At 42.5% G+C, this 14548-nt stretch overlaps 1 protein-coding gene across 1 annotated transcript in view; it reads left to right on the top strand.

Moving 5' to 3' along the window:
- SNRNP200 (small nuclear ribonucleoprotein U5 subunit 200) overlaps positions 1-14548 on the top strand; it is a 48798-nt gene that overhangs the window by 18677 nt on the left and 15573 nt on the right. The window contains exons 22-36 of the mRNA XM_007959435.2: positions 10-162; positions 276-356; positions 620-703; positions 2712-2818; positions 3134-3252; positions 3529-3683; positions 3797-3986; positions 4632-4805; positions 7107-7267; positions 7581-7808; positions 8141-8332; positions 8426-8604; positions 8896-9047; positions 10323-10431; positions 12304-12412. Of these exons, the coding sequence (XP_007957626.1) occupies positions 10-162; positions 276-356; positions 620-703; positions 2712-2818; positions 3134-3252; positions 3529-3683; positions 3797-3986; positions 4632-4805; positions 7107-7267; positions 7581-7808; positions 8141-8332; positions 8426-8604; positions 8896-9047; positions 10323-10431; positions 12304-12412 (2193 nt within the window). The remainder of the gene's footprint in view (positions 1-9; positions 163-275; positions 357-619; positions 704-2711; positions 2819-3133; positions 3253-3528; positions 3684-3796; positions 3987-4631; positions 4806-7106; positions 7268-7580; positions 7809-8140; positions 8333-8425; positions 8605-8895; positions 9048-10322; positions 10432-12303; positions 12413-14548) is intronic.

Here is a 14548-nt window from a genome sequence, read left to right as displayed (position 1 = left end):
TTTCTTTAGGTGACAGAACTTGGCCGTATAGCCAGCCACTACTATATCACCAATGATACAGTGCAGACCTACAACCAGCTGTTGAAGCCCACCCTGAGTGAGATTGAACTTTTCAGAGTCTTCTCATTGTCCTCAGAGTTCAAGAACATCACTGTGAGAGAGGTAAGCCTCAGAAGCATGCGAGGATAGGGAGTTAGTACTCCTTGAGAAGAAGGTAGATGGTTTTTCTCCTTGGCCACCTGGCTTGTTTTTGACCTATTCCCTTTTTGTGGCAGGAAGAGAAGCTGGAGCTGCAGAAGTTGTTGGAGAGGGTGCCCATCCCCGTAAAGGAGAGCATTGAGGAACCCAGTGCAAAGGTGAGTCCTTGTTGCTTGGGATAAGGTCCAGGTAGTTTTCATAATCTCCTAAAAGATGAAGCTTAAATTTGGGTTTGTGCTTGGTAACCTGCTCGATTCTTTCAGTTTTTGCATCTTTATATGTTCATTTTATATGAGGTAATGATTATTTAATGTTTATAAATCAAAAGCTATAGAAGATCTTACCAGAGCAGAGATGTCATTCACTGCCTTGTATTGTTAAGTGATTGGTTTCCTTCTGAGCTGATCTTGCTTTTTTCCAGATCAATGTCCTCCTACAGGCTTTCATCTCACAGCTGAAATTGGAGGGCTTTGCACTAATGGCTGACATGGTGTATGTTACACAGGTGAGGTCAGAATTGTGCTAGGCTGGGAGAAGGGGCCTAAACAGACAGTTTCAGTTTATTGTGTCCTGTGCATCTTGGGGAAAGTAGGTCTGGCACTATTGATATAGAAGGAATGCTTAGTTTTGTTCTACTTGGCCAGTTGGTTGATGAATATATGGTACATCCACTCTGGTTTACTAATCTTGAGCAGATGGGAAAGGGGTAAAGCCATAAGAGAGAATGCTGGGGAGGGTGCATAGACGCTCAGAGAGACAGATCCATAGGACGATGTGTGCTTCCCTGTAGAGAAGTGATTGCCCACTGTGACTATGGGGTTCATAAATAAATCCAGAAATGGCAAAGCTACTCTTCGTCTTTGTGTGTAAAGGTAGATAGATCAGTGCATCTTGTCTCTTGCTAGAATCCTAAATGTTAACTGAGCCAAAAACTTTCAAATCATGCTGTGAACATTAGGTTAAAATGTTGTACAATAACAAACGTGAGTGATCAACACGGTGGCATGGAGAAAGAGGAAGACGTAGAGAGGTGCATGGGAGGTAACAAGCAACAAAAGATGAACCCTTTTGCACATATAGTACTGTGTTGTCAGTGATGGCAAACACTGATCTATGGGTAGATGGGTGGATAGGTTGAATGATTAGGTATGTCTATGCATAGGGGAGTGAGCCCATTTGTAAGGTTGGCAGACAGTGTTTCTACAAGTATATTTGCATGTTCTGTAAGAGTTTTTAGGTATATAGTAGAGCTGACAAGGGACAAGGTTGTAGTCACTTCTTGGCCACCGCCAGCTACCCAGAGGGAGCAAGTAGTTGGATCTGTGGGCTCAGGACTGTAGTTGCAGGGGACATCAAGCTCAATTGGTGTACCATACTACACAAAAACATTGTTCCACATCCTGCTTTGACCAGTAGTGACTGGGATCTTAAAAGCTTGCAAGCGGCCATCTAGATGCAACGATGGGTCTCTCCTCGTCCAGAGCAAAAAAAGAATGAAGAAAACCAACGATGCATGGAAACAGTCCAAGGGACTGGTACACCATGTGATCCTCAGTCTATGTGACTATGCGAGAAGAATTAGATGGTGCCCAGCTACTGTCAACCACTCGGAGGGGAATCTGTGTAGGAGATCCTGGATAGAGTGGAAGAACAATGTGGAACAAAACTCAGAAATCATTAAAAAAAAAAAAAGGAAGGGTGGGGGACCAGGTTTGCTGGTCTGACAGAACCTGGCGGAACCCCTGAGACTATGGCCCCTAGCTGCCTTTCAGGTCTGGAATTGAACCCACTCCTGTGGCTTCCAGTCAAACAAAAGACAGGCAGGCTTATGAGCTGAACATTTATACTAAGTAGATATACTCCTTGGAAAGCCCAATCATGGAAGAATAGAAGGGCTGTGTATGCACAGGGAGACAGCTCGGGGCAGGAGTGCATGGGAGGAAAGGACACCGGAAGAGGTGGCTATGGGGAGGAAGTGGGAGGAGAGCTGTTGCATTGTGGGAGACTACAGTCAATGTGATGAGACAAAGTATATGTGAACTGCTGTAAGGAAAATGAATTTGCTCTGTAAACTTTCATCCAAATCACAATAAAATTTAAAAAGTACGATAAGCAGCACTTTTCTACTTCTCATTTGCCCAAAAACCCACTGCCATCAAGTCAGTTCCAACTCATAGTGACCCTGTAGTCCGATGCTGTAAGTCTTTACAGAAGCAGACTAACATCTTTTTCCCCAGGAGCAGCTAATAGGTTCAAGTTCTGGCCCTTTGCTAGCATCTGAGTGCTTTGAGTTCCTCGTAATAAACACCAGTTATATAGAATGAAAAGAGTTATCATAGAAGGAATTTTGCTTTTGAGTTGGTAGGAGTGATAGATTTGTGTTTAAGGTAGTTAAGCTATATATGCAGTTTAATTAAGCTTGGGAATATTTGAGACTTTTATTTAAAAAAAAAAAAATCCTGTGTTTTTGGTGATAATTGAGACTTAACAGAGCAAATGCTTTGTTTCCCCAGTCGGCTGGTCGCTTGATGCGTGCAATCTTTGAAATTGTCCTGAACCGAGGTTGGGCGCAACTTACAGACAAGACCCTGAATCTCTGCAAAATGATTGACAAACGCATGTAAGCTGGGAGTTGATCACCGTGATCTGGGATTCCTAGTCTGATGGTTGTGATGGGAAAGTCCTGGATCTCTGGTTCTGATGCACAAAATATGACATGAATCTGAGTGGGAGTTGAAAAGAGGAAAGAGCCTTTGGGGTGGGTCTGAAAGGTGTGACAAGTGGTGACTCTTGGGTCATATTGCTGGCACAATTTTGAATGTCTTTAATGATGTGTTTTGTGTAGTCGTGGCTAATCTCTTACAAGTTATGATCAAGGTATTTTGTTAGAGGCCCCACAGAAGGTACTAACAACCTTTGTGCCCTTTCTGGATAGGTGGCAGTCCATGTGTCCTCTACGCCAGTTTCGGAAACTTCCTGAGGAAGTAGTGAAAAAGATAGAGAAGAAAAACTTCCCCTTTGAGCGTCTGTATGACCTGAATCATAATGAGATAGGTATGTGGGAAGCTTTCATCCTTTTTGTCCTTAGAGCCCTGGAGACTTTAAGCCTTTGTACTTTCCTAGTCCCTATGCCTTGTGCTCTTCATGCCCTACTGAAGTACTAGGCTAAATCTTGGTTTTGAGACTTTGAAGCCTCTGGGTTTCACTGAGAGTGAAGAGGTGAACCTGCTTCTTGTAGTAGAGTCTGCCGCTTTTCCACAGTGGCCCAGTTTGCAGGTATATTAGGCTTACTGGCCTACAGCACCTGTATTGACTCTTGTTTCCCTATAGGCGAGCTTATCCGCATGCCAAAGATGGGGAAAACCATCCACAAATATGTCCACCTCTTTCCCAAGTTGGAGTTGTCAGTGCACCTGCAGCCTATCACACGCTCTACCCTGAAAGTGGAGCTGACCATCACACCAGATTTCCAGTGGGATGAAAAAGTAAGGTGTTGTTTGGCAGAGGGACTGGCTTCAGCGTGATTCTCAGGAGATGGATTGGAGGGGCTGAGCTCCTTTGCTGGCTCATGTCCTTTCACTTGTGCTTGTGTTGGCAGGTCCATGGTTCATCAGAGGCATTTTGGATTCTGGTGGAGGATGTGGACAGTGAGGTGATTCTGCACCATGAGTACTTCCTACTCAAGGCCAAATATGCCCAGGATGAGCACCTCATTACGTTTTTCGTGCCTGTCTTTGAACCGCTGCCTCCCCAGTACTTCATCCGAGTAGTGTCTGACCGCTGGCTCTGTAAGTGTGTCTCCTCTCCAGAGCCCTTAGGACCATGTCCTCCAAGGGCAGTTATAAGAATATTTGGCACTTTTTTCCTTTGAATACAATTTTTTTGTTTTGTTGTTGTTGAGAATATACACAGCAGAACATACACCAGTTTAACAGTTGGTACATGTCCCATTTAGTTAGATTGATTATGTTCTTCTAATTGTGAAACCATTCCCACCCTCATTTTCTGAATTGTTCCTCCCTCATTAACATAAATTCATTGTCCACTAAGTTTCCTGTCTAAATCTTTTGAATTGTTGTTGCTTTGATCCTATACAGATAGTTTTTAAAAGAGCATAATGCTCAAGGCAGACTTTTTACTCGTTAAGCTAAACTGTTACTTATTTTTAAGAAGACTTCAGGGGATATTTTTGGTTTAAGGTTTAAAGATTATCTCAGGGCAATAGTTTCAGGGATTTAGCCAACCTTCGTAACTACAGGAAGTCTGGAGTCCATGAAAATTAGAATGTCTTGCACTGTGTACTGATTTTCACTTTGTTGGGGATAGAGTGGTAACATGCAGCTGTGGGGTTTCCAGTGTTCATGAAGGGGCTTTGGAAGTGTGTTAAATAAAGAGTGGAATGCTTATTCCCATTCCCGTCTCTTCCCTGGCAGCTTGTGAGACCCAGCTTCCTGTCTCCTTCCGGCACCTGATCCTCCCAGAGAAGTACCCACCTCCAACTGAGCTTTTGGATTTGCAGCCCTTACCTGTGTCTGCTCTGAGAAACAGTGCTTTTGAGAGCCTTTATCAAGATAAATTTCCTTTCTTCAACCCTATCCAGACCCAAGGTAGGTGTTTCCGTTTCTGGGTGGTCCATTGTGAAACCTTTTAAGGTCACCTAGAGATTGGGCAGTCTACTTCCGTAGAGATACTGCCTTGGAAATCCAAGGAGGGGTTGCTGTGAGTCACATCAACTTTATGACAGTGAGTTTGGTTTTTTGGTTTAGAGACAGGTATGTTCTGTGCCAGGAAGATAAAGTAGGGTGCTCAGGTGTTTGGTAGGCTTGAGGGCTCATCAAAGCCAATGTTTGTGCACACCAGGACATTTTTCTTTCCCAGGAGCCCTTGATTACTGTTAAATTTGCTTTGCTGCTTTGCACATCTAACTGAGAAGGGTCAGTAGAACAAGGTTTTATCACTGCACATTGTCATTTCTCAGGCTTAGGTAGCTGGATGACTGCCCTTGATGCTCAGTTGTTGAACCAGAGTGTGCAGGCATTTGATTGAGCTCCTCCTCCCCCATCACATTCTCAGAGCACTGTGTTCTAAGTACATGGCTAGGTACATCATAGTATTTTCTCCTTTATTCCTTCCACCAATACTGAGGGATTTACTGCTTGGGATGCTATTATTTGTCCTATTTTATAGTAGGAACTCTGGTAGGGTAGTATCTAAGGCATTTGACTGCTAACCAGAAGGTTGGCGGTTCAAACCCACCAGCTACTCTGCAGAAGAAGAACTGGGCATTCTACTTCTGTAAAGATTTACTGCCTTGGAAACACAAAGGGGGTTGCTATGAATAGGAATCTATTGATGGTAGTGAGTTTGAGGGTTTTTTTTTTTTAATAGATAAAGATGCTCTGGTGGTATAGTGGGTAAGGCATTTCATTTGACTGCTAACCAGAAGGTCAGTGGTTTGAACTCACCAGCAGCTCCATAGAAGAAAGATGAGACAGTCTGCTTCTGTAAAGATTTATATCCTTGGAAACCCAAGGATAGTGGGGGTCACTATGAGTTGGAATCAACTTAATGGCAGTCAATTTGGTTTATTTTATAGATAAGAAGCCCTGGTGGGGCAGTGGTTAAGTGCTCAGCTGCTAACTGAAAGATCAGTAGTTTATACTCATGACCTGTTCCATGGAAGAAAGATGTAGCAGTCTGCTTCTATAAAGATTTATAGCTTCAGAACCCCTATGGGGTAGTTCTACTCTGTCCTATAGGGTCGCTTTGAGTTAGAATCAACTAGATGGCCACAGATTTGTTTGGTTTATTTTATAGATGAGGAAATTGAGGCATAGAGAGGCGCCCCCATTGAGCTGTTAAAAGATAGTAGAACTTGGATTTTAACCCAGTCTTTTTTTTTAAAGTAATATTTTTTTTGGTTTTTGGTGAAAGTTTAAATAATAAGTTCGGTTATCAATTGACAGTTTCCACACAAATTGTTTAGTGACATTAGTTACGTTTATTATAATGTGTCAACATTCTCCTTGAATATGTTACCCTTTCTAGTACCCTAGTTTACCTGCCCCCTTATCTTCTTATCTTTACTTTTGAGAAATGACTATTTGGTTTTATACTGATAATATTTCAGTAGGGCACCAATCTTATAAGTAAAACCCTTTATTTTATGTGCCACTCTGCTGTTTCTCTAAAATGGATCTCAGGATAGGCTTAGTTATAGATTTAAGAGTTCTCTGGGTGATAGTCTCAGAGAATCCTCTGTTCTCTACTGTTGTAGATTCTCCATGTTTTTCTCCCATTCTATCCAGGAGCAACTATTGTGGCCCTGATCAGAAAGAATATTAACTCATTCTTGATGCCAGTGCTTAAGACTCTTACCTTCTATTTTAGACTCTTTCCAGGAAACATAGGAGAGTGTTGGAGAAGCAGAACCTTTTGTTCTGCATCCTAGTCCCTGGGAACCCTAGCAGAGCAATAGAGAAGGATGCCTGGCTTCCTTTCCTTCTGTTGTCATTTTGTAAATCTCCATGGGATGGACCTGAACTCTTAACCATGGTCTCTTTTCCTTTCCCTTATGTGTAAGGAGCTCTGGTGGTGTAGTCCTAAGGCATTTGACTGCTAATCAGAAGGTTGGTGGTTCAAACCCACCAGCCACTGTGCAGAAGGAAGACTGGTCCTCCCTTATGTATAGTAGGGTAGAAAATGAGGAAGAAGAAAGAAGTAGCCAACTGGAATGTAGTGTGAGGCTCTCACACTGTCACATTGCATTGTTTGCAGCTCCACCATTGACTGACTCCCAAGCACTCTTTCCTTCTTACATAGTCCTCTGTTCTGATAAATGATCTTGGTCCCAGTCTGCATCGCCTTCTCTGTTTGATACTCAACACTGTTTCTCTGTTGCTTCTCAGTGTTTAACACAGTATACAATAGTGATGACAATGTGTTTGTGGGGGCACCCACGGGCAGCGGGAAGACCATCTGTGCAGAGTTTGCCATCCTGAGGATGCTGCTGCAAAACTCGGAGGGGCGCTGTGTCTACATCACACCCATGGAGGCTCTGGCAGAGCAGGTGTGTAACTGTGTTAATGCATGGATTTTCCCAGAGCTGTTTGCATCAGTGATTCCAGGTCAAGGTTTTCTCAACCCTGAAATGCCAGACCAACAGGGCAAAACTATTTTCTTTCCTTTGTTCATTTTCTCAGTGTGTGTATTAGAGAGATCTCCCATCACTTACATGTCGTTGCAGGATTATAAAACAGCTTGAGATCTGTAGATCAGCAGGTCTCTCTGTTTGACTTCCTCAGGTTTTCCTCATAATAAATGGCTCATGTTCCTGATTTTTTTTTTTTTTTTTTTTTTGCTGTTTCTCCTCCTGTCTCCAGGTATATATGGACTGGTATGAGAAGTTCCAGGACAGGCTCAACAAGAAGGTGGTGCTCCTGACAGGGGAGACTAGCACAGACCTGAAGCTCCTGGGCAAAGGCAACATCATCATCAGCACGCCTGAGAAGTGGGACATCCTTTCCCGGCGGTGGAAGCAGCGCAAGAATGTTCAGAATATCAACCTCTTTGTGGTGGATGAGGTCCACCTTATTGGGGGCGAGAATGGGGTATGGACTTGACCTTGCTGTGCAGATGAGGGACTGAAACTGGCCAAGTGACCTTGGCATTGGGCCTTATGTTTGGCACTGAGGCTGTTCTGCCTCTTGCTGCTTGACTCCAGAGGGAGGCTGTGAGATTATGTGTAGTGCTTTTAGAAAATAGCATTACTTAATGGACATTGGCTGCTTTGGAGGGTGTGGGACCAAAGACAAGGGAGCTGCCATTTAGAAGGAAGACTTATGAGGTCATTTCTAGGCTTTTGGGTTATTCACTAAGGGTAACTAAGGGCAGAGGAAGGGGAGCCTATGCCTGCAATGACTCCTTTCTCCCTCTTTCACAGCCGGTTTTAGAAGTGATCTGCTCCCGTATGCGTTACATCTCCTCCCAGATTGAGCGACCCATTCGCATTGTGGCACTGAGTTCCTCGCTCTCAAATGCTAAGGATGTGGCCCATTGGCTGGGGTGTAGTGCAACTTCCACTTTCAACTTCCACCCTAATGTACGCCCTGTACCCTTGGAGCTGCACATCCAGGTAGGACCCAAGTTTGCCCTTCCTACCTGCTTCAAATACCGAGTTACCCAGATCTTGTAACCTTTTTCTGTTTTCTTTTTTCTTGGTCTCTAGGGCTTCAACATTAGCCATACACAAACTCGCCTGCTGTCCATGGCCAAGCCTGTATATCATGCTATCACCAAGCACTCGCCCAAGAAGCCTGTCATTGTTTTTGTTCCATCTCGTAAGCAGACTCGCCTCACTGCAATTGACATCCTCACCACTTGTGCTGCGGATATTCAGCGACAGAGGTAAAGGCTGGGTCTACCTGAGTGTTAAAACTTGCTGGCTACAGCCACTGCTTTTTACCTGGCCTGGCTTGTGAGGATATATATGCAGGGGAATGGTATATGTGTTGAAGTGAGCTTGGCCCATACCAAAGGGTCGTCTTTTTCAAATTCAGGTTCTTAACCTGGCTTCAGAAGGATGAATTGTTCTGTTCATGTGAGGGTGCTGGGTAGTGGCTGAGGAACTGTAATTCGAAGGGTTGTTTGCCAGAGGTTGGACCCACTCTGAACTGAATCAGTGCTTGTGTTGCCCAGATTCTTGCACTGCACTGAGAAGGATCTGATCCCATACCTGGAGAAGCTTAGTGACAGCACACTCAAGGAGACTCTGTTAAATGGAGTGGGCTATCTGCATGAGGGCCTCAGCCCCATGGAGCGACGCCTGGTCGAACAGCTCTTCAGCTCAGGTAAGAACATAAAAAATCTCACAGCTCAGAGTAAGATTATATCCCAAGGTTTCATCAAGTGATGTTTGTTGAACTTAAAAGTGTAGATGATGATGTTGTTGTTGTTATGTGCCATTGAGTCGGACCTAACTCACAGCGACCCCTCCTTGGGTTTCTGAGGCAATATCACTGTGCAAGTAGATTGCCCAAACTTCCTTCCGAGGAGTGGCTGGTGGGTTTGAACTGCCAGCCTTCTGGTTAGCAGTCAGGTGCCTTAGGCACTACACTACCAGAGCTCCTATATAGTCTACTAGTCATTTTCAAAATATATTTCTGATTGTTTTTGTTATCCTACTTGATTATCTCAAGAACCTTGTAATGTAGGTAGAACAGGTATTGTCCCTACCTGCTAGATGAAGAAACAGGCAAATAATGTTGCATTCTTTTGGAACCTAGTTTTCTAGAGTCCAGGATCTTTGGCCATTAGTCTGGTTTTCTATGGATACCAGGCTCCCCAAGGTTGTTAGTTGTTAGAGATGGAATAAATTGTAGAGCTCTGAGTCCCCCTGTGTACCACTGTCTCTTGTTTACTGATGGCATTTCATGCAGACCATTACCATTTTCACACTGCTTAGTGGAGTTTCAGTGGAGGTGTTTCTGTCTAAATCACATACTATCACTCTTTGGCCCTTGAATCTATCTGGTTTGGGGCATGTATAGAGAAAGCTTGATTTTGTTGCCATCTGTTGAGCCATCAAGGGGCTCTGGTAGCATAGTACCTAAGGCATCTGACTGCTAACCAGAAGGCTGGTGGTTCAAACCCACCAGCCGTTCCATGGAAGCAAGACTGGGCAATCTACTTCTGTAAAGATTTACTGCCTTGGAAGGCCAATGGGTCGCTATGAGTGGCATCCACTCGACAGCAGTGGGTTTGGTTTTATTTTTTTATTATTTTTTTTTAATTGAGCCATCACATAGTGAGTTGGCATTAGCACTTTCTAGTGCAGGGGAAGTCTGTCAGGCAGTAATCTAAGCTCTTACTTCCCTGGGCATTGGATTCTGTTCAGTATCACCTCATTTCCTGTAGGATAGTCTCCTACAAGTCAATAATGACATAGGCTTATTTCTCATGGTACTGTTCTAGCCGTTTTAGTCATATTAGGTCTCATTCCCTGGAAGCTTTGCTTTGAATTTGAAACATAGCACAAGAGAAGCCACTGTCTGCCCAGGAGGCGGTAAATTCTGCTTCACCAAGGGAGCTCTGAACTCACTCTTTCTCTCTACTGTGTTGGTCAGGGGCTATCCAGGTGGTAGTGGCTTCTCGGAGTCTCTGCTGGGGCATGAATGTGGCTGCCCATCTGGTGATCATTATGGATACTCAGTACTACAATGGCAAGATCCATGCGTGAGTATAATTATTACTCTGTATTAATAGAAACTTCTCTCCTAAAATAAATGTAAAATCTTGCAAATGCAGAAATCAATATTACGAAGAATATATTCTAATCTCATATGTATTATGGAAGGTCTAAAGAGGACATTTTCAGGGGCATTGTCTGGTGGCATTCTTTTTGCCTCCAAGTGCTGCTGGAAGTTATACTGAGGTGGCTGAGAATAGGTTCCAGGAATAGAGTTACAATTTTGCTTGCCACAATTATAGGTATATTCCTTAATAAATAAGTCATATCCTACTAAATGACTAATAGGACATCAAAAAATAAAATTGAAAATTTTTTTTTTCATTCCATGGGTATTGGGGTGGTGGAAAAATATTATGAAGAAAAGGTGTTGGAGAAATAAACATATAGCTGAGGCTATCACTGCCACATGTTTGTGAATTTTTAGTTTCAGAACTTAAAAGTCACATTTGCTTTTATAGAGACTGCCCTTTCATATTTGAACAAGTTGGAGAAACAGGAAATCGGAGCCAGAAGTGATTTTAATGATTATGTATGGAGTTAACCTATTTATTTTATAGATTAGGAATAATGACTTTGGTCAGGGTCACACATCTATGTGAAGAAGTGAAAGGTTTGAGTTTTCTCAGAACAAGTTTAATAATCATTTTTTTCCCAAAAAGCCAGATTATTTTTAAATGAGTTTTAATTTATGGGCTCAATTTTAATGTGTTAATATACTTTTAGATTTGGATAACTTGATAGCTCGTGAAATATATAGGTATTAATTTGGGAAGTTGCCTTTTTTTATTTTTTTTTTTTAATTAAATAGACTTTTATAGCCTTGGTTTTCTAAACAACAAAAGTTAATTACAATAGGATGTTGCTTGTGCTTGCCCTTTAAACAGTCAGCCAAACATCTCTTTTTTATAATTGGATCAGGAAATTCAAATATAGTTACTCTTTATTGGCTTAATTAACATATTAGAAATACAATTTGACGTCAACATATTCTGTTCTCATCTAAGCTTGGAACACCAGTGAGTGTTCTATGGGACTTGAAATTCTATTCATATAGGTACATAATTGTATTTACTATTAATGCCCCTGTTTGTTCAGACCAGATGGGAGATAGCCAAGGGATTGAAGGCGTTCATCAGGAGGCTGACAGTGATTTTTGTTTGATGATGAACTAGTATTGCCCTACTGCTTTCTGTTTAGATAGAACCCTCTGAACCTAATTACTGTTGGATGTTTCTGCTCTTGAAGGCTGTGTGGTGCTCTCAAGGTGCTGGCTAGAGAGTCCCACACTTGGGTGTCTTTCTAGCGGAGAGGTTAGGGATGGTGGGCACACTCTAGGGCATTTTGGGTCTTCCAGGATGGACCAGTCTCAGAGGAGATGTGAGGGAGGCATGAAGGCTCTAAGAGCAGGGGTGGGTCAGAACAGAAGGAGGCTCTGCCTTTTCTTAGGTGCCAATACTGGAGGCCCCATTCCTGGAAATTTGTTCTTGGGGTGGGAAATTGATTAGTATATTTGATCCTTTAATATAGAGAGTTATTTTGCTTTTGGCACTGTTGTTGTTAGGTGCCGTCAAGTTGACTCCAACTCATGGTGACCCTATGCACAACAGTTCATAGCTTTGGCTCAAAGACCTTGAATAATCAATTTACAACCCTTCCACTTGAAAACTAAAGTGATGTATGGGTAAATGAGTAAAACTGGTTCCTAAGCACAAAAATTCGTAAAAGAAGAGTTTTGCTGTAATTTAACATCTCTCCATATTTGTATTTTAATCTTACTTTGATGTTTCAGAGAGTCAGAACTTCCTAAATATGGTCTGTGTGCTGATGCACCTTTTCCTCCTCCCTTCTGTTACCAGGTATGTGGATTACCCCATATACGATGTGCTTCAGATGGTGGGTCATGCCAACCGCCCTTTGCAGGATGATGAGGGACGCTGTGTTATAATGTGTCAGGGCTCCAAGAAGGTGAGTCCTGAATTCGTACATCTTTTGAGATACAGGTTTGCCCTGCTTTTTGAGAGTTCACTTTACACCATTTTGCTTTCACAAAAGACCTACATTAGTTTCTACTTTAGCTAACTGAAAGAAATCTGAACAGGATTTTCACAAACTGGCATTCAGTGTTTATTTTGCCATGAGCCATTAGAGAGGCAGAGTATACACCAGTCAGTGAGAGTGGCATTGCCAAGCTCCTTCCCTGCAAACTATACTGTGTATAGGCTATTTCTACTTCATGTAGACTGTGTATTTATCATAGCCCTGCTTTTACTATATGTTAGTGTTATTTTAGGTTTTATGTATTATTTGGTATGATTTGGTAGATTGTTTTTTGGGTCTCGGAACACTCAAAATTTTTTCCTTTATAAATTACTAGTAACTGCTTCTTTATGCCATTTTGACTTTTGAAAGGTTTTGAAGGAAAGCTCAACTTTCAGATAGCAGGGAAAGCCTGTACTGAGTCTCCGAAAAGATTTTTTAATCTTTCTTTTGATAGATGTCTGCAATTACTTTTTATTTATTTTTTTCAATTGTGATTTGGATGAAAATTTACAGAGCAAATTCATTTCTGTACAGCAATTCACATACGCTTTGTCTCATGACATTTATTACAATTTACCCCTATACAACAGCTCCCCTCCCACTTCTCCCTGTAGTTACCTCTTCCCTGTGTCCATCCCTCCATGTACTTCTGCCCCCTGAGCTGTCTCCCTGTGCATAAAAAGCCCTTCTTTCTCCCATGATTGTTCTCTCCAAGGAGTGTGTTTACCTCAGGTAAATGTTCAACTCTTACTCCTGTCTTTTGTTTGACTGTAAGCCACAGGTGTGGGTTCAATTCCAGACCTGAAGGGCAGCTAGGGGCCATAGTCTCAGTGGTTCCACCAGGCTCAGTCAGACAGCAAACCTGATCCTACCCCCCCCCTTTTTTTTTTTCCCAAATGATTTTGAGTTTTGTTCCACATTGTTCTCCCTCTCTATCCAGGATCTTCTACATAGATCCCCCTCCAAGTGGTTGACAGTGATAGCCAGGTACCATCTACTTTTGGTGTCATAGTCGTATAGGTGTACCAGTTGCTAGGATTAATTGTTTCCATGAATCTTTGGTTTTCTTCATTCTTCTTTGCTCTGGATGAGGAGAGACCCATTGTTGCATCTAGATGGCTGCTTACAAGCTTTTAAGATCCCCGTTGCTACTCGCCAAAGTAGGAGGTGGAATAATGTTTTGTGTAGTACATTATGCTAATTGAGCTTGATGTTCCCTGTGACTATGGTCCAGAGCCCACCGATTCAACTACTTGGTCCTTCTGGGTAGCTGGCTGTGACCAAGAAGTGACTACAACCTTGTCTCTTGTCAGCTCTACTATACACCTGGGAATTCTTACAGGTCATACAAATACACTTGTAGAACCATTGTCTGGCAACCCTATACATGGTCTTGGGGACACTCCCCACTTCATAGACCTAATGTTTCAGCCTGTCCACCCATCTATCCACCTGCATACCCATGTTTTCCTTCACTAACAGCGCAGTACTATATGTGCAAAAGGGTTCATCTTTGTTGTCTGTACCTCCCATGTACCTTTCTATGTCTTCTTTTCCTCAGTGCCACTATATTGATCACTCACATTTGGTACATTGTCCTTCTCTTCACCCAAATCAATACTCATCTCTACCTATCTAACAGCGTTCCCTCCCTTTCCCTCCCCTCCCACCCGGGTAACCAACAAAGAAAATTTCCCTCCATAGCTAAACCTTTCCTTGACTTTTACAATTACGGACTAATACAATATTTGTCCTTCTGTGATTGACTTATTTCACTCAGCATAATGTCCTCCAAGTTTATACATGTTATGTGATGTTTTGTAGATTCTAGTTATTTTTTAGGGTTGCGTAGTATTCCATTGTGTGTATGTACCAAAGTTTGGTTATCCATTCCTCAGTTGATGGACACCTAGGTTGTTTACATCTTTTGGCTGTTGTAAATAGTGCTGCTATGAACATGGGTGGGCATGTGTCTATTCTTGTCATGACTCTCACTTCTTTAGGATATATACCTAGTTAATGGAAGGAGCTCTGGTAGCATAGTGCCTAAGGCACTTGACT

Source organism: Orycteropus afer, unplaced genomic scaffold (assembly GCF_000298275.1).
Source record: "Orycteropus afer afer isolate SDZICR_OR568_19922 unplaced genomic scaffold, OryAfe1.0 scaffold00017, whole genome shotgun sequence".
NCBI classification, from domain to species: Eukaryota; Metazoa; Chordata; class Mammalia; order Tubulidentata; family Orycteropodidae; genus Orycteropus; species Orycteropus afer.
The sequence above is the reverse complement of the archived record's forward strand: the minus strand, read 5'-3'. Positions and strand labels throughout refer to the sequence as shown.